This window comes from Macrosteles quadrilineatus, unplaced genomic scaffold, assembly GCF_028750875.1.
Source record: "Macrosteles quadrilineatus isolate MER2022 unplaced genomic scaffold, UCM_ALF_1.0 Scaffold_5__1_contigs__length_97177068, whole genome shotgun sequence".
Classification (NCBI taxonomy): domain Eukaryota; kingdom Metazoa; phylum Arthropoda; class Insecta; order Hemiptera; family Cicadellidae; genus Macrosteles; species Macrosteles quadrilineatus.
In genome coordinates, this window is record NW_026542598.1 from 33,873,916 (window position 1) to 33,893,119 (window position 19,204).

Below are 19,204 nucleotides of genomic sequence, written 5' to 3' on the forward strand. Positions count from 1 at the left end.
ACGACCCACAGTATATAGGAAAATCAAAAGGACATCTGTTTTTATAATTTATTTATTTATTTACATTTTTAAATATTTTTAATCTACAGGTAACTATGAATGTCATGAAATTTTCAACACAAGCTTTCCATGGTGTCCGTGTTTCTTCATCAAGTCCTCATGGGCTTGCTGGATATCTTCCATGAGGTATTCCCTGGCAATGACAGGTTTCACCCAACCCTCCTGCATGCCGGTGCTTATTGCTTCAATATATTTCTTCCATTGTTGCTGAAAAATTTAACAAAAATGGTTTCCAAATTGTGTTTTGGAGGTTCCAAGTATTAAAGTTAGTAAACGTTTTTCTTAGTATTGGAAAATGCTGGTTGATTAGTGATGGTCGAATCCAGGAATTTTGAATATCGAATCAGAATCCTAAAAAAATTGAATCTCGAATCTTCAAATCTCGAGTATTAAAAAGGAACCATATAATATTTATAACCACCACTAAGACAATAACCTCTATGGTTAGTCAATGTCACAGTATATGACTTTTGTGTAATTATTTTTGACCCTCGAAACTTGTTAATCGAATCTTGAATCAGAATCTTTTCTTAGGATTCGATGGATTTGAGATTTGGATTCGACACATCCTTATAGTTGATTCAGTTGGAGCCAGGGTTGCCACCCGTCCCAATTTTGGTTCTTTATGCCTGTATTTAAGCCTATGTTAATCCGGAGGGGGAGGGGGGCCATGTCCCGATTATTCCTAAACTGATGTGGCAGCCTTGGTTGGAGCTGTCATATTGATTTTTTAAAATTCAAGTAAGTTACAAAAGTGGCCTAATCTACAGCTGATATATTTGTAAACATAAATGTAGTAAATTGATAAACTTGTATAGCACGTTCACAGCTAACTATCTGGCAAACGTAACAATAATACTGACAATGTCAGTTCTGAAACAACTGTAGTATTAGCAATTACAGAGGACTGTATACAGTATTAGATTAATACTATACCATATTTCCTACTATAATCACATATACGAACACCGAATACCAGATGATCTGGTTACACTGGAAAATAAGTGTTTTTGAAAATAAGTGTATACACAACTAATGCTATTTGTGTACAAAACTAGTCATTAGCTTACCTTAGACATGTTGGCCACATTCACGCCGGTGACGTAACCTTCAGTTTTAATCAACAGTCTAGGATCTACAGTCACACTCTCTTTAGCTCCAACCACCTAAACATTAATCAGCTGACAAAAAAACATACAAACACAGTTTGTGAAGAGATTTTGATTTAAAGCACAGAACTCGCACTGAGCCAACTTTGCCTTTGAATCTGCTAATGTCTACACCAGAATATAGGACCGATGCTATTGCTGGTGAGCTAGGCCAGATTGGGGGGGGGGGGGGGATAATAGAACTGACATCACTTCATGCATGCTTTTGAAATAATAACAGTAAATGCAGCGCTACAAGAATTTGGTGGAGACACTAGCAAATTCAGACGCAACTTTTTATTGGCTAATTGGCTCAGTGAGACTCCTGGTTAGTGTCTTTTTCCGTGGCTTAAGGACAACTTTCACTTATTATCCTAATCCTAACGATTAGGATAATAAGTGAAAGTTGTCATAGTAACAAATGGTGATTTCTGCGTTTGTAAATCAATAATTATCATATTTTTGCATCATATGGTGTGCATTTCTACAACAGTTCAGCTTTTAACCATCAAAGTGAAATATTAATGTATAAAGTAAAGCAAACCTGATTGCACCGTCTTCACAGTAAAATTAAATATGCCTTAGGAACTCACAATTTATTATTTTACTGTGACGGTAAATTTATTTTTAGGTCTCAATAAAATATATTACTTGTTAGAACAACTTAACCCAAGTAATCCAGGAGTAACCTAGATAAACTAAGTGTTATTTGGTATTAAAACACTTAAAATAGGTATATTTTAATAGCTTACCGCTATCCTTCCTTTTGGACCAATTGATGCTAAATCTTTAGCCAAATTAGTGGTAGCTCTATTTTCTAATATTGCATCAAACCCAACAGCATTTGGTACCATACCTAACGCTTGCGTAAGGTGTGTTGCTTCGCTGAAAAAATAGATTCCAAGTTTAAAATTCCCAACTATTTTATTAAAATTTTGGCAGTTAGAAAAATAGATTTTATATTGAATATTTCTGATTTCCACTTCACAATTTCATATGACATTCAATATTTATTTTAATTGTATTCAGTGAATTGGATACATCAAACTAGCATGTATGATAGTCCCAATGATAAGTAATCCAATATTAATAAAACTAAAACGCTGAGGAACAAAGCAAGTAAAAATCTAATATAGAAAATGCTATATTTTGTTTTAAGGTACCGGAACATCGCTTATCTGTTCTCAAAATGTTACTTCTTCATTCTTGGGAGAACATTATAGCAATACAAGTACAAGAGACCCGTTGAAACATTTTAAGGTAAAATGTAATCAATTTATTATGTCTAACTCACTTATTGAAAGGAATAGTTTCCATTTTTTGACTTACCGATGATTGACAACATAGTCTGCTCCAATCTCTTTCACCATTTTTAACCCTTCTTCCGTACCAGCGGTCCCTACTACAATTGCTCCTAAGAAAGGAAATAAAACTAATGTTAGTTATGAATCTCTATTTTGGAAGAAATGTTTCAGTGGTGTTGAATTTGACAAATCAGTAGGCTAATTTAGAACCTACAAGAACCTAAATTAGCTTAGAACCTACAGAACCTAAATTTTTTAAAACTAGATTTGGTCCAGTGTAGCCAGGCAATGTGGTTTTCCATAATTTAATGCAGAACAACATGCCTAAGTTTATTCTTTCTGAGGTGGATTAGAGAGTTTTATGGATGCTTTTTCCCTAATGAGTCATACAAATATAATAAGTCCTCTTTCAATGAACTCCGCAACTATTTGTTTTAAATCTGAACTCAACTGGTGCCAGGCATCATGTCGTTTTGATTACACTTGTTATTTTCATGTTAAGAATTGTGCCGATTTTAAATTCAAAGATTTAAAATCCGCGCCAGGCAATGGACAAGTCAGTCCAACATGACGTAACGCGGAGGAATACTACACTCGAACCGTGTCGCGTGCAAACGTCTCGTCGTCACTCGTGGCTCAGTAATCGCGTAGTCAACATGTGAAGTCCCGTTTTGTCGCTGGTGTAGGACGAATTTATTAATATCTTAATTCGTAGCTCGGAAATTAGCGTTCGGGCGGAAATTGTACGTGCATCAAACGATCGCAATTGTCAAAATTTCGCCGAATTGCATTTGGGGGTGTGTTTTATTAGTATTAAGTCGAGACAGTTGAGATGCCGGATTGATTGTTCGCGTTCGTGATGAAAATTCGTACATGCATCATATCGATAGCAAATGTCAGTTTCTAGCGAATAGCGGGTCGTCGTGAAGGTATTTTCAATTGAATCATTAAACGCCAGCTCGAAAAAACAAGAATTAATAAGTCCTACACCAGAAAAAACCGTGTCGTGATGTTCCGCTCGGTCAGACAAAAAGTCACAAATTACCACGAGTCAGTTTTTAAATGTTCGGTACGCGTGAATCTTCGTCGGAATGAATGTGTATGTGTCGACATGTGTACGTAAGTAAATGTTTGTGTTATTTGTGTTTTAGTATTAAAATAGTCTTGCCAATCTGCCATTTTTTCACATGTTCCACTAGCTTTACAAGTCAGAAATCATGTCATAGCTGGTCTGAAAATTTCATGTTTCATTTGGTATACCTTGAGCACATGGTCGCAATTCAGGATGAAAAATGTTTAATTGAATTTTATCACGTTATGCAAAGAATTTAAGTTACATTAGTAATTATAGTCAATTGAAAATTATTTATTAAATTAAATTGAAATGGTCTATTATTTTTAAGAACAATGATTGTCTGTGATATTATTTTTTTGTGTTCTATGCAAAGGTCAAATTCTATCATCATCAGTATTATTATTTATAACGTTTTGTATCTCATATAAGGTAATAATTTTGAATAGAGTGTTACATTTTTAAATAGTGAGAGTTTGATTGTGTAACGTAAATGGGGGTAACAGAGTGCTCGGTCGAAGGCTAGGGTTGACAAAAGGTCATGAGGATAGACTCCCATTAAATTCATAAACATTAAATACTTAATAAAAATTATCAATTAATCGACTCAGTGGTTGATTGGCCCCGTTGCATTGATCAGCAAGGAGTGATGTAGATCACAAACTACATAATAGTCCCTGTTTGATTAAATTGTAAACTGGCCAGTTTGATATATACGAACATCCTTGGGGAGTCTGGTGGCCTAAACTAAATAAATAAAATCGTCAAGGCTAGGTTTTCCCGAGACTCTGCAGTGTTAAAATGTGGCAAACCACCAAACAACTACAATCAATTATCTCACTCTCTCTTTCAAATATTAATAAATTGTGCATAGAGTTTATTACATTGTTTATATTCATTATTTGTATCACAGCTCGTAATTCTGATTCATTATACAGTATTTTTACAAATCATCATCTTATCATTATCCTGTGTTTTATATTATATTATTAATATTATACTGGTAAATTTAAGAGTATTGGTTTAACTGAAGAAGTATACAAAGTATACACAATGAGTGTTGATGATCACATTTTTTAATATCAAGTTGGTGAATTCATGAATAATCGGCTTAACCGAAATCCAGTGTATACAAACATCTTGAAGTCATACTTTGATAAATAGTTTCTGAACAAACAGTTTCATAAATATTTTCAATCAATATTTTAATATGTTATTATTTGCAGTATTACAGTTTTACAAAGAAAACAATTCACATCACAATCTTTCATCTGAACTGACATTTCAATTCATAGAGTGTTCAAATAAACACATCCATTAGTTTTAAGAAGTGTTAGAATTAAGCTGAAGAAGGTGTGAAGGAGGACAACATATCAGACCTCTCACGGTCCATAAATCGGACTTCTGGGATGTTTAATTACAGGGCCCACACTTAACATCTTTAACTCCACTGCGCAGCTCTGTGATTGTAATGTCCTCAGTAGTTCAATTAAAATTAAATTAAATTCATTAAAACCCCACCAGGGGGCAACTTTTTGTTATACTCACACCTGTATGAAATACCTAAATTGTATTACATAAAGGTGTGAGGTGATTTTGCTTGATGGAATGATCAATTAAGTAAAAAGATATATTTTTAATATAGTAAAGAACGTTTATTTTCCTTACAAAAAGAATATAGGAAATATTCTTTTTTATTTTTCTTTACAAAAAGTTATTTTTTCTTTACAAAAAGTGATAGCACTAATTTGAGAGGTCTGGTAACAAGGAAGCAGATTGGCATTACTACCAAGGCAGGTTGGCATTGATAAGGGTATCAGTTGTTATCTCTAAGGCAATTATCCACATTGATATTTCTGTGTTTGTTTACTTGTTTATTTATTTGTGTCATATTCGTACAGAGATTATTTATATTTATATTTACATTTATATTTACATGTGCAATAGTTTTCAATTTTGAGTAAATAGAGTCAAACTGAGGTCAATTGTTTTAAACATTTTCATAATTACATATTTTGAGAAACAATGAATCATCTGAGTCATGTTATGTAACCACTGTGAGCGACATGAAGGCTGGCCAACAGAGGTCATAGAAATAGCGCTGAATAAATGTAGGCCGGAAACAAAATCTCATTTTTCGTTCGATTCTAGGCCAAACACAATTCAAGAACTTCGTAGACTAGCTACAAGAGTCACAAGTGCCGTCAGGGCGGAAACTCGATATTTTGGACCGACGGTTTTCACACCACAATTTCACACACCCCCACCCCAAATTATTCCTTCTCAGAGACCCCGACAACCCTTTCCCCGTCGTAACGACTCCAACGATCTCAGGAATAGACCCGCCGAAAGAATCATAAAATGTTTTCGTTGCAATCAAGAAGGACATTTAGCCAGAAACTGTAGGAGCTCTTTAAACTGGTAAATGACATCGACGAGGGGGCCCGGTGTCATACAAAACTCGCGACCATCCCCAACAAAAACAAAATGGAAGCCGTAGACTTAAGTGGTAAGTTGCCATTTGCGCATGTTACGTTCGACAGCTCATTAAAATGCATTGCTTTGATCGACTCTGGGAGTAGTAGATCATTAATTAGTAAAGAATTATTCAATATGTTGAAAGATAAACAACTGGTGTCAAATGTAAATAAGGTAAGTCATTCCATGGGTACTGCGTCACAGCACAAAATCACCGTCAGATACTAAGCTACAATTCATTTGAAGTTAGGCGATTTTTCCTGGAACTACGAATTTTGGGTTGTGAATCAACTGCCGTTCAAAATGATTTTGGGTTATGACTTCATGACTTTCACAAGGATGTCAATAGATTTGAATAAGTCAATAATAAAATTCAACTTTGCTGACAACGAACATTCTCTTTGTTTAGTAGGCGAAGATGAGATTCCACGTTGCGAAAAACAAGATTTAGGTGATTCTCCCCTCACTCCTGAACAGAAAACAAAATTTGACGATTTGTTATACAGCTTTAACGACGTCATAACAAATAGAATAGGTACAGCGAAAACAGAACCGTATAAAATCAAGTTCAGCGATAACATCGTTCCGTTTCGTCAGAGACCTTATCATTTACCACCTGATAAGATGGTTATAATGAGAGAGACAATACAAGAGTTATTAGATCAAGGTGTCATTGAGAAAAGTGTTTCTGAATTCAGTTCTAGTGCATTTCTACGTCCAAAGAAAGAAGCTGGTAAGTATAGGCTAGTTGTCAATTACAAGGAGTTAAACAAATACATCGAAATGGATAGTTTTCCGCAGCCCGAAGTTGATAAGATTTTTCAATATTTTAAAGGTGCTAAATATTTTACTACGCTCGATTTGAACAACAGTTACTATCAGTGTTTGTTACATCCTGACAGTCGAAAATACGCAGCTTTCAATGTAGGGTACGCATTGTACCAACCACGAACTTGTCCCCAGGGTATTAAAATAGGTAGTCAGGTACTAGGCAGAATTGTCGACGAGGTGTTAGGAGATCTGAAGTTTAAGTGCGTCGTCAATTTTGTAGATGATCTTTGTATTTATAGTCCTGATCCAGAGACACACTATCGCGATCTGAAACAAGTTTTACAACGATTGCGAGAAGCCGGATTGACTGTGAAACCAAGCAAGGTCACTTTAGCGAAACGCGGCATTCGATTTTTGTCACACGTCGTCAAAGACGGAAAATTGTATGTCGACGAAACCAAAGCCGAAGTGATTAGTAACTTCCCGCGACCACGAAATTTAAAAGCAGTTCAACGATTTTTGGGAATGGCAGCGTATTACGGGAAATTCATTCCAGATTTTTCCAGTGTTAGTCGTCCACTCAATATGCTAAGGAGGAAAGGTGTCCGTTTTAAATGGAGTAAAGAACATTTATTTTTCTTTACAAAAAGAATATAGGAAATATTCTTTTTATTTTTCTTTACAAAAAGTGGAAACCACGCTCTGCTACCACTTTTTGTAAAGAAAAAATAACTTTTTGTAAAGAAAAATAAAAAGTTCTTTACTTATATTCAAAATATACTCTTTACTTAATTGATCATTCCATCAAGCAAAATCATCTCACACCTTTATGTAATACAATTTAGGTATTTCATACAGGTGTGAGTATAACAAAAAGTTGCCCCCTGGTGGGGTTTTAATGAATTTAATTTAATTTTAATTGAACTACTGAGGACATTACAATCACAGAGCTGCGCAGTGGAGTTAAAGATGTTAAGTGTGGGCCCTGTAATTAAACATCCCAGAAGTCCGATTTATGGACCGTGAGAGGTCTGATATGTTGTCCTCCTTCACACCTTCTTCAGCTTAATTCTAACACTTCTTAAAACTAATGGATGTGTTTATTTGAACACTCTATGAATTGAAATGTCAGTTCAGATGAAAGATTGTGATGTGAATTGTTTTCTTTGTAAAACTGTAATACTGCAAATAATAACATATTAAAATATTGATTGAAAATATTTATGAAACTGTTTGTTCAGAAACTATTTATCAAAGTATGACTTCAAGATGTTTGTATACACTGGATTTCGGTTAAGCCGATTATTCATGAATTCACCAACTTGATATTAAAAAATGTGATCATCAACACTCATTGTGTATACTTTGTATACTTCTTCAGTTAAACCAATACTCTTAAATTTACCAGTATAATATTAATAATATAATATAAAACACAGGATAATGATAAGATGATGATTTGTAAAAATACTGTATAATGAATCAGAATTACGAGCTGTGATACAAATAATGAATATAAACAATGTAATAAACTCTATGCACAATTTATTAATATTTGAAAGAGAGAGTGAGATAATTGATTGTAGTTGTTTGGTGGTTTGCCACATTTTAACACTGCAGAGTCTCGGGAAAACCTAGCCTTGACAATTTTATTTATTTAGTTTAGGCCACCAGACTCCCCAAGGATGTTCGTATATATCAAACTGGCCAGTTTACAATTTAATCAAACAGGGACTATTATGTAGTTTGTGATCTACATCACTCCTTGCTGATCAATGCAACGGGGCCAATCGACCACTGAGTCGATTAATTGATAATTTTTATTAAGTATTTAATGTTTATGAATTTAATGGGAGTCTATCCTCATGACCTTTTGTCAACCCTAGCCTTCGACCGAGCACTCTGTTACCCCCATTTACGTTACACAATCAAACTCTCACTATTTAAAAATGTAACACTCTATTCAAAATTATTACCTTATATGAGATACAAAACGTTATAAATAATAATACTGATGATGATAGAATTTGACCTTTGCATAGAACACAAAAAAATAATATCACAGACAATCATTGTTCTTAAAAATAATAGACCATTTCAATTTAATTTAATAAATAATTTTCAATTGACTATAATTACTAATGTAACTTAAATTCTTTGCATAACGTGATAAAATTCAATTAAACATTTTTCATCCTGAATTGCGACCATGTGCTCAAGGTATACCAAATGAAACATGAAATTTTCAGACCAGCTATGACATGATTTCTGACTTGTAAAGCTAGTGGAACATGTGAAAAAATGGCAGATTGGCAAGACTATTTTAATACTAAAACACAAATAACACAAACATTTACTTACGTACACATGTCGACACATACACATTCATTCCGACGAAGATTCACGCGTACCGAACATTTAAAAACTGACTCGTGGTAATTTGTGACTTTTTGTCTGACCGAGCGGAACATCACGACACGGTTTTTTCTGGTGTAGGACTTATTAATTCTTGTTTTTTCGAGCTGGCGTTTAATGATTCAATTGAAAATACCTTCACGACGACCCGCTATTCGCTAGAAACTGACATTTGCTATCGATATGATGCATGTACGAATTTTCATCACGAACGCGAACAATCAATCCGGCATCTCAACTGTCTCGACTTAATACTAATAAAACACACCCCCAAATGCAATTCGGCGAAATTTTGACAATTGCGATCGTTTGATGCACGTACAATTTCCGCCCGAACGCTAATTTCCGAGCTACGAATTAAGATATTAATAAATTCGTCCTACACCAGCGACAAAACGCGACTTCACATGTTGACTACGCGATTACTGAGCCACGAGTGACGACGAGACGTTTGCACGCGACACGGTTCGAGTGTAGTATTCCTCCGCGTTACGTCATGTTGGACTGACTTGTCCATTGCCTGGCGCGGATTTTAAATCTTTGAATTTAAAATCGGCACAGAATCCCATATAATAGCTTCTGAAAGGTGGTTTAGTTTGTTTTTGTTTCATATATTTTCACTTGACACAATCACGTCAAAACCACATTTCACCAAGTGTGGAAAATTTATTGTTTATGAGCACAAGTACAACAAGAGTGTACAGGGTCTCACATTCGGATTGCATGTGAAATTTCAGTTCCTTGTTCCTTGGGCTTTTTGGCCCATGCCAAAATCTATAAACCACTACCAGACCAAGCAGGACATGCCAAAGGCACTGAATACAGTCTTGCACGCACTAGGTCTCATTATGACTGAACGAGAGTGTTCTAGTAAAAAATAACAAACTCTAGGTTGACTGAACTTTAAATTGTTGGACTAAAGTGAGTAAACATCACCGATTTATCTCTGTAAATTAGGTTAACCACAGAGAAGTAAGGTACAGAGGACACATTGAATAGTACATATAAGGTAAATGCACCAGTAGCTGACAGTGCTCCAGAAGCTGACAGTTTGAGTTTCTTAACATTATAATGTGGTCTCTTAAAAATATTTACACATGATTGCATTGTTAGAAGAACATATGTTTATTCTAGATTTGTTTACAAACAAATCAGCGAAATTTAGCCCATACTCGCGGAATGGTGGTCGTTTGAAAGCGACCCTGTCTGTACACATCACATTTAGTCGATTCCCTTAATGAAATTGTTAAGAAAGTAAGTTTGGTTTTTTGTCATTTCGTTAAATTTCTTAAATAGTATTAATGATTAGGCTCATTATTTTTATCAATTATACCTTTGTTGACAATTTCATGATAAAATTAGGGTGTTAGGGGTTTTGGATTTAAAATTATATCAATGTCAGGCTTTGGTACACAAAAGCCATACAAGTTCCACTAGCTGACAGGGGATATTTGCTACTTGCACAATATTAAATTGGTTTTACCCATCGAAATTTGGATGCTATTTATAATTTATGTGATCTCACATTTTTATAAAATGATTTTAATTTTTTAAATTTATAAGTCAAATTATCTTAAAAAATTTATATTTTTAAATATATATATTTTAATGTAAATAATTTTTATTTTAAAATATGTAAAATAAATTTTCTTAACAACATTTTACATGATTTTATAATTTAATTATTAAGTTAGATTTTAATCGTCTTATAAATTATAAAACCCTTAGGTTTAGCAGCTAAAGTACATTTAGTTCCAGTGTCAGCTACTGGGGCAACTAACAGTCAGCTACTGGTACAAGCACTTTTTTCACTGTCAGCCACTGGAACACGTACAAAGGTTGAATTAAGTTTAAAAATGTTATAAAATATATTTAAAAAATCCTTTTTGTATGACAAATTTGAAAACTACACTAAATTTAGAATCACATAAAATCCGTAATATCTCTTTAGTTCCTATTTATTCAAAACCACGGATTATTAAGTGCGTATAGTTTCTTATACTGTCAGCTACTGGTGCGTTTACCTTAAGTTGTGTATAGAACTAGTTGCTGGTGTCTGGGGCAAAGTCCAACACCGCCTCCTTGCCCAAGTGTACTACAACCCTTACAATGGGGGAAGACACTGTGCCCTGTGCGTTAGGAATTTCTCCACAGTGCTTGCCGTTTGGGCTCGCTTCCTTCTTCGTTACAAGTATATTTCCGGCACAAAATACCAGAGCTGAAAGCTCATGGTCACCCATAAGCAATTTTTCTCTGCAATTTCCTTTTCTGTGGATTAATATGTAAGACGTGCATTTTCTTTTCTCAAAATATGTGAAATGTGATAACTCACCGATATGCTTTGCGATCTGAACAGCTGCTGAGCCCACTGCCCCACTTGCTCCATGCACAAGAACTAACTCGTTCTTCTTTATTTTTAGTCTAAAACAATAAAAGACTCAAAATGTAGTTTGAACATAATGGGCAATGTTTTGACAAAAACAAAATCACACTACACAGCATACTTTGATATGGATACACAAAATAAAAAAAAATGTTGAAAACTAATTAAGTTTTCATATATCAACGGAAAGGGACATTTTAAAATGCATGTACAGAAACAAAACAGTGTTAACAATTTTTTTTTCAAACACACTTAACATTTTTCAATGGCTGATAAAAATTTAATAATTGTAAACCAGATTGTTAGGTTTTCAAATGGTAAACTTGTATTTCTGAAACTAACTAAAATATTTTGTTAAAGTTCAATCCTCAGAAGTGCAAAAATGTACTTTTTCAGTTTCTGCCTCTTGGAATGGACGATTGAATGAGTATTTGTGGGAGATACCCAGAGGCCTAAATAGACTTAGAAAGATTAGATCATACAACACCATGACACCAGATTGCATGTACTAGGGAAAAGGTGAGAGAAGAATTCGAGTGTTGAACAAATAAAAGATCTTTGTTACAAAGATCAGCTGGTTTGTTAGCAAAGTACATTTACTAAACACTTAATGATCAAGGATAGGTGGGTTAAGTTTCTACCCATAAAAAAATTGCTTATTCTCAGGATCGAATTTACAACCTTCTGATTACTAAGTGAGCATCTATGAGCATACCATCAACAAACATCCTTACTTGGTCACCAGCCCTCTATAAGCTGTGAAGTACGCCACATAGATAGCCGCTCCCTCCGCATAGCTCATGTGGGACGGTAGCCTCAACGTGTGGTCCACATCACATACTGCATACTCCGCATAGCCTCGATCATGCGGCAGACAGCAGATTACCCGGTCACCTGGCTTACAACAACTAATTTCAACTTCTGCAATCATATTAGCCTAAGATAGACTCACCAGTTGAAAGGAACCACATTTTTATTCCCCCAGAAGTTAGGTGGTAAAATTTGACTAGCCTAATGTTTATAACTTAAATGATTCATTAGGAAAATACTGAAGTTGACATTGAATCTAAATGGACACTTTTTGTTCATGGATACCGTAGTATTGGGGTTCTAAGTGACTTTTTCGCTAATTTCCAGAAAGTGACACAGTACCTTGTATTGATTGCAATTTCCATCGCCTGTGTCTGTTATCGTGACCACATCGCCAGCGACTTCCTTGCCTAGGATCAGCGGCAACTTTGGACTGGAGGAAAATGCTCGTTCTCTCAGATAGGCGTCTACAGGGTTAATACCAGCTGCGTGGACTTTGACTAACACCTGTAAATTTACATTAAATTAGTGTAAGGTAATCTAAATCCTACTAATATTATAAGTGAGAAAGTTTGGTTGTATGGATGGATGGATGGATGTTTGTGACAAGTAAATGCGAAAAATGCTGGTCGGATTGGACTGAAATTTGGTGTGATGATACATAGCCAACACACATTCCCAATTAACATATAGACGCATTCTTATCTCAAAAACGGGCCTCCGCCCCAGAGGCTCTGGAGTTTCCCATGTTAACCTTATAGTATTCATATTTAACTCAGTGTGATGAAAGAAATGAAAGAATTTTGTCAGCTGTTTCAACTACACAAGTTGGTTCTATAGCATTAAAAAGTTATAAGGTTAACCAACAGGGAGCAGCACTATTAATTTTTTTTTACATTTATGACAACACGCATTTGAACCTAAACGCAAAGCACGAGTATAACTGCAAATAAGCATTTTATACTTATACGCCAACCCCGCACAAAGGACGGGTACGGTACTCTGCTAGTAGGTACTTAATAAAGTAAGGGTTTTCTCTATTAAGTTACATCTTTTTTCAGCTGTCCTACCTGACCGATTTTCACGATTGATGTGTTGTTTTTAAAAAAAGCTTATGATCCAGCACACCAGTTGACATAGAATCTAAATCATTTTATTGTTCATGGATACCGTAGTATTGGGGTTCTAAGTGACTTTTTCGCTAATTTCCAGAAAGTGACACAGTACCTTGTATTGATTGCAATTTCCATCGCCTGTGTCTGTTATCGTGACCACATCGCCAGCGACTTCTTTGCCTAGGATCAGCGGCAACCCTCCAAGTGTCCATAGTAATGGTATTAATGTCCGCCTATTTATTGCGCAATTGCAGGGTTTTACTAAAATGTATCTTAGAAACTTAAAAACAATGTAAAGTATACTGTTTTATATATCATTTTGTTTGGGAAATTATGGGATTCAATGTAATATATAAAACATTACAAAAAAATTTTCAACAATTTTTGTGGGGCTAACATTTCTAAAAAATTATAAAATAAATGAAAAAAATGTATGTTTGCGCTCAATAAATTTTTATAATTTATAAGTCTACAAATATTTTAAAATAGCCACTTTGTTTTAAATTTTATAAGGATTACAAAAATATAATAATATAAGGAAGTAAATTTTCAAATAAATAAGTTATGGGTGAAAAACAGATTTTGTACATTTAGCGTTAGTTAAGAATGCATAGCCTAACCATAGCTAGGAATCTGGCCGATAATTTACATCAATATCACTACACCTACTTCTTCAGGATCATTAACCAGCCCTTCAAAATCACTTAAATCTTCTTATAATGTGCCAGGTATATCACTACTTTTTATTTTTAACACTAAAACAATGATAAACGTAATAAAACACATCAGTCATCGGTGCGATGTTAACCAAGTTGTTTACAAATACGCACGTCAGCTGTCTGCTACAATATTTTCGGAACTAAAATGAAAAGCTTCTAGAAACAGACATCAGGAGAAAGCTTAGAATCTGCCGAAAACAACGATACCAATCTCGATCCAGTTCAATCTGATTCAGTCAGTCCCAGAGCCTTCGCCGTAAACGATGTTTGTGTGTCGCAAAAACAACGCATGACACCACGGCGGGTGTGTTGTGCGTCGATTACGCGACACTTAACACTTGGAGGGTTAAGGGCTTTGCCTCAATTGTTTTTCAACGATTCGAGAATTCATTTTTAAGTTAATGACAAACTTTCTTTATACAGGTTTGAATATGAATTTTAATCCAACAGCTGATCCTTGAGTTGAATGTTTAACCTCAGTCAGATTGTAAATAAAAGATAGACTAAACAGTTTATGAAAATGGATTGTAAGGATACTTTTTTGATGTTTGAAACATGTTTGAAGTAGGTAAATCACTCTTTAGTCTTAATTGTGTAACCTCATAGATCTTTGTTTTATACCAACTTTGACAGAATCATACAAACAGTGGAAGATTTCTGGTTTTAGCGAATTTCCCTATAGGGAAGTAGCTATTACCGTAGGTCTCATGGTAAGAACTAAGCCCGGGACCGATTTACTTTTTCATTTTGATGTCCCCAGAGGCCAAAAACACCATTCGTTCAAATTTTTATATATCTATATATAGAGATATATATATATATATATATATATATATATGTGTGTGTCCATCCGCACGATAACTTGAGTAATTTTTGTCCGATTTTGATAAAATTTGGTTTGAAGGTGTAAGGCGGGATAAACTTGAATGAGTTCGCGAACCAGCATGATCGGACTATGGGAACGGGGGTTTATGGGGGGTTTTATGGGGTAAAAATAGGTTTTTCCCATTTTTGCCCCTAAAAACACAAAATTTCACAATTTCTTTTTAAACCATTTTGTAGAGCTTAAAAAAACAAATAATTTAGTATATTGAAGCGTTATTATGCGCCTAATTGTTACGCAGAAAATTCAAAAAAATTGTAATTTTAAAATTCCCATGTTATTCTTATGGAGAATAAGTCGACTGTTGCAGTTTGCTTGTTTATGAACATATTTTGATCGATTTTGGAAAATACTTTTATTTCTTACTAAACTATTATCATTTTATAAAAAAATCTTTTTTACCCTCCCTGTTGCAGCAAACCTAAGGTACTTGTTAAACTAATTCTATTTAAATAGGAAATAAATGTGCTATTTTTATGGAGGCATTTTAGTGTAAATCCAATCAGGTCAATGGAAATTCGCTTAGTCTGCAGGTTTGCTGCGGCGGGGGTATTATGAATCTTGTTGAATATTAACCAGTAAAGACATTTTCTTAGTGATTAGGTTACCTAATTGTTTACACACCTGCCCTTCTGTTGGTATCGGAGTAGGAACATTTGTCTCTACTTTGAGTACTGAAGGTCCGCCAAACGAGTGGATTTGTATTGCTTTCATTGTAGTGTTTATTTTCCTCAGAGGACTTTTGAGAGAGCTGAAAACCAGTTTAATTTGCAATAAAAAATATCTAAAACCTTAAACACCTTATAAAATTTTTCTCATGGTTTATAACGTTTTAAACGTAACAGATTCTTAATGTAGCCATTTTTATCGACCTAAATGAGATTTGTCAACCGTAGGTCTAAGTGGTGTATACTTAAATAAGGATTACAGTTTTTTAAAATAATTAATAAATACTGATTCTAAAATTTAATGCTGACAAACAATTTATTGAGAATTAATGACAATTTATTGTTTACGCAACGATCGCATAAAGATAGTGTTAACGACAGGAGTAGAAAGTTTAAGGTACGAGCCTTGGAGAGTGCCTTAAAAACTTCTACGAATGTCGTTAACACTATTTACGCGAGTTGCGTACGTACACCTATGACCCCGGTTTTTAATTACTAATAGGCCTAATCACTACTCAAAACTTCTAAGAGAGGTTATGTTTTCGTTATTGACATACAAAAAAAATGTATCTATATAGTCGAAATAAGTCATACAATACAGAACTAAAATGTATTTAAAAACTAATGAATCTGCCATGTTAATGATTGCCTTGATTTTATCGATTATTTAAGTGTTATAGTTATCTTCTTATCTTAACGGCCAGCTTAGGTTCACACCAATGTATGTAGCTTAGTAGTTTTTTTGTTATGTAGTAATTTAGTTGTTGGTGTTGCCACTGACAATGATGCAACGACTCATTGTACCAACCACTAATTGCACCAATCGTTAACAATTAAATTGAAAAACAGCTGATTAGTTGAAGTTCGAAGCATTACAATTTTAAACCTCATTGGTCCGTTACCTGTGTTTTTAAGTAGAACTATGCTGTTATGTAACTAAACAATGCTGTTATGTAAAACTTTTCAATTTTAAGAACTGAATTGAAATGGCTAGGCTACTTAAAAAACGGTTGTAAGAAAAAGCTTTTCAAAATGAGTATATGGCTATATACTCAACAAACTTGTTAGCAGTTACACGTGGAAGCTAACACATAAGAAAAGCCCTGAAGATACAACTTACTTGAAATCTCCCTCCTCATTTACTAAGTTAGGCTATATTGACCATTAATTTTTTAACGAGAAAAAACAGTTTTATTTTCAAGTAAAAAAAATACAAATTTGTTAATTTTTTCCCTTTTACACAACTTGTTCAAAGTTAGATTTTTCTAAGGCTTTGATCTCACAAGACCGATTCTTTGATCCAAGCTAGGCTATATCATTAATCTTAATCAACAATCAAACTAGGCTAATGGACGTTATACAACAGAAAACTATATTCAGGCCAACAACCTTTCTAATCTGTTTGAATCTTTATTGCAATTGCTAAAATAACATAAAATTATGTGTATAAAAAGAACAACCTTTGAAATGAAAATAAAACATATCAATTTCCATATTATGGTACCTACATATAAGAAAATATTTTTGACATAAAATATCTAAAAGATTACCTACAGTAGGCTAAGGCTAGTTGTTTGCCGAAATTAAATTAGCCTAAAGATAAATTCGTAGAAATGAGGAAAATCCGAAAAAACAATTTGAATCCCAGAGTATATTCTAGAAATAAAAATAGGGTACCAACATATCAAAAGTCTGAACTGAGCGTTGTTTTAATGAAAACGAACAATTGGCTAACACAATTTAAGTTAATTGATCATTCCACTTGTGTGAATCTGGCAATAACTCAGCAATAAGTAGTGCGCGCACCTTATAAAATCTATTGCTGGCCATTTTGCGGAAAAATACGGCCGCGTAGGTTATTACCGATATTGTCACCTAATAGAGGACACATTAACGGACACGACAGTATCAATATCATGTACCTGGGGTGTAAGTTCAGGTAAAGTCAGCAATAAGAAGTGCACACACCTTCAAAAACCTATTGCTGGCTGTTTACGGAAAGTGCTCTCTACAGGCGCGCACACTACTTATTGCTGCATTTACCCGCCTTAACTAAGTCCCCAGGTGCATGATATTGATACTGTCGTGTCCGTTAAAGTGTCCTCTATCTGTTGGCATTATCTGTAATATGGTTCGCGGCCGTATTTTTCGGCCAGCAATAGATTTTATCAGGCCCGCCTACTTCTTAATGCTGACTTTACACCCCCTAAATTACTCCCTAGGTACATGATATTGATACTGTTGTGTCCGTTAAAGTGTCCTCTATCTGTTGGCATTAATGTGGTTCGCGGCCGTATTTTCCTGCAAACGGCCAGCAATAGATTTTATCAGGCCCGCCTACACTACATTACTTAATGCTGGCTTTACCCCCCTAAATTACTCCCTGGGCACATGATATTGATACTGTCGTGTCCGTTTAAGTGTCCTCTATCTGTTGGCATTATCTGTAATATGGTTCACGGCCGTATTTTCCCGCAAAACGGACAGCAATAGATTTTTTAAGGCACTCGCACTACTTATTGCTGAGTTATTGCCAGGTTCACACCAATGTTTGTGCCAATAGATATGGAAGTGTACCCCTAAAGTGGACCTTATCTAACTTAGTTGATCCCTCTTACATTATATCACTCAAGGGAAGGAAGTAAGATAAGTTAGGCAGGATAGGCCAGTTGTTAACGGGTACAGTAAGCTTACATAATTGAAAGAATTAGCTTAACTTAGGTGCTAGCCTAAGTTATAGCCTACTTATAAATTGTTTCATGCACCTAAAATTCTGAAAACTAAACCATAGAACAGCAATAATTTACATACCTTAATCCCATTGGTAAAGATGAAGTTAAGGTATTTAGTAAACATAATGAACATGTAACACTTTTAAAAATAACACCAGACATTTTCACTGAACAAAGTGAAATCCGAGATGATTAAGTTTACTTCCAATTGCCTAACTTAGGCCTAGACCTATCTCCACTCCAGTAAATTAACAAACTGCAGTCATCACTGAGTGTTGTAAGGTTAAGAAAAGAGGTTATGTTGTCATTCTCTGGGTTGGGTCAAAGTCAGAATTCCAACTTCCTAGTTCTAGGCCTATTCCAATCAACAAATCCAAACCAAGATCAAGAAGAACCGGACCGGAAGAAGAAGAAATCCTAAGATGAATCCCTGTTCAGTGTTCACAATCACATTCATAAAACACAACAATAATCTCAATCTATTTTTTTTAAGCAACAGCTGATCGTTTTGTTAATAGCTGATTGTTATCTGATTATAACGACACCAACAGACGATACAGTATCTTCTTCTTCTTCTTCTTATCTTGTTTGCTTTCCGTTTCCAGTAGACTTAACTAAATGTCATGTAGCTTTCTAGAAAATCCAT

General features: G+C 34.6%; 1 protein-coding gene across 1 annotated transcript; it reads right to left on the reverse strand.

Moving 5' to 3' along the window:
- Window positions 1–92: 92 nt before the first annotated feature.
- LOC128995346 (quinone oxidoreductase-like) lies at window positions 93–18,943 on the reverse strand. The gene is made up of 9 exons (XM_054420333.1): window positions 18,638–18,943; window positions 15,783–15,909; window positions 12,784–12,948; window positions 12,366–12,529; window positions 11,581–11,669; window positions 2,538–2,622; window positions 1,961–2,093; window positions 1,131–1,226; window positions 93–267 (listed from the first exon to the last, which is right to left on the reverse strand). The coding sequence occupies exons 1-9, from the start codon at window positions 18,718–18,720 to the stop codon at window positions 103–105; spliced, it is 1,107 nt and encodes a 368-aa protein (XP_054276308.1). The 5' UTR covers window positions 18,721–18,943; the 3' UTR covers window positions 93–102.
- Between the last annotated feature and the right edge of the window lie 261 nt (window positions 18,944–19,204).

Coding starts and splice junctions, on each gene's coding strand:
- LOC128995346 (XM_054420333.1), bottom strand. CDS start 18,720: ATGTCTGGTGTTATTTTTAAAAGTGTTACATGTTCATTATGTTTACTA. Junction 2,623..11,580: donor TCAGATCGCAAAGCATATCG/GTGAGTTATCAC, acceptor TTCCTTTCTTAG/GAGCAATTGTAGTAGGGACC. Junction 1,227..1,960: donor GTCCAAAAGGAAGGATAGCG/GTAAGCTATTAA, acceptor ATTAATGTTTAG/GTGGTTGGAGCTAAAGAGAG.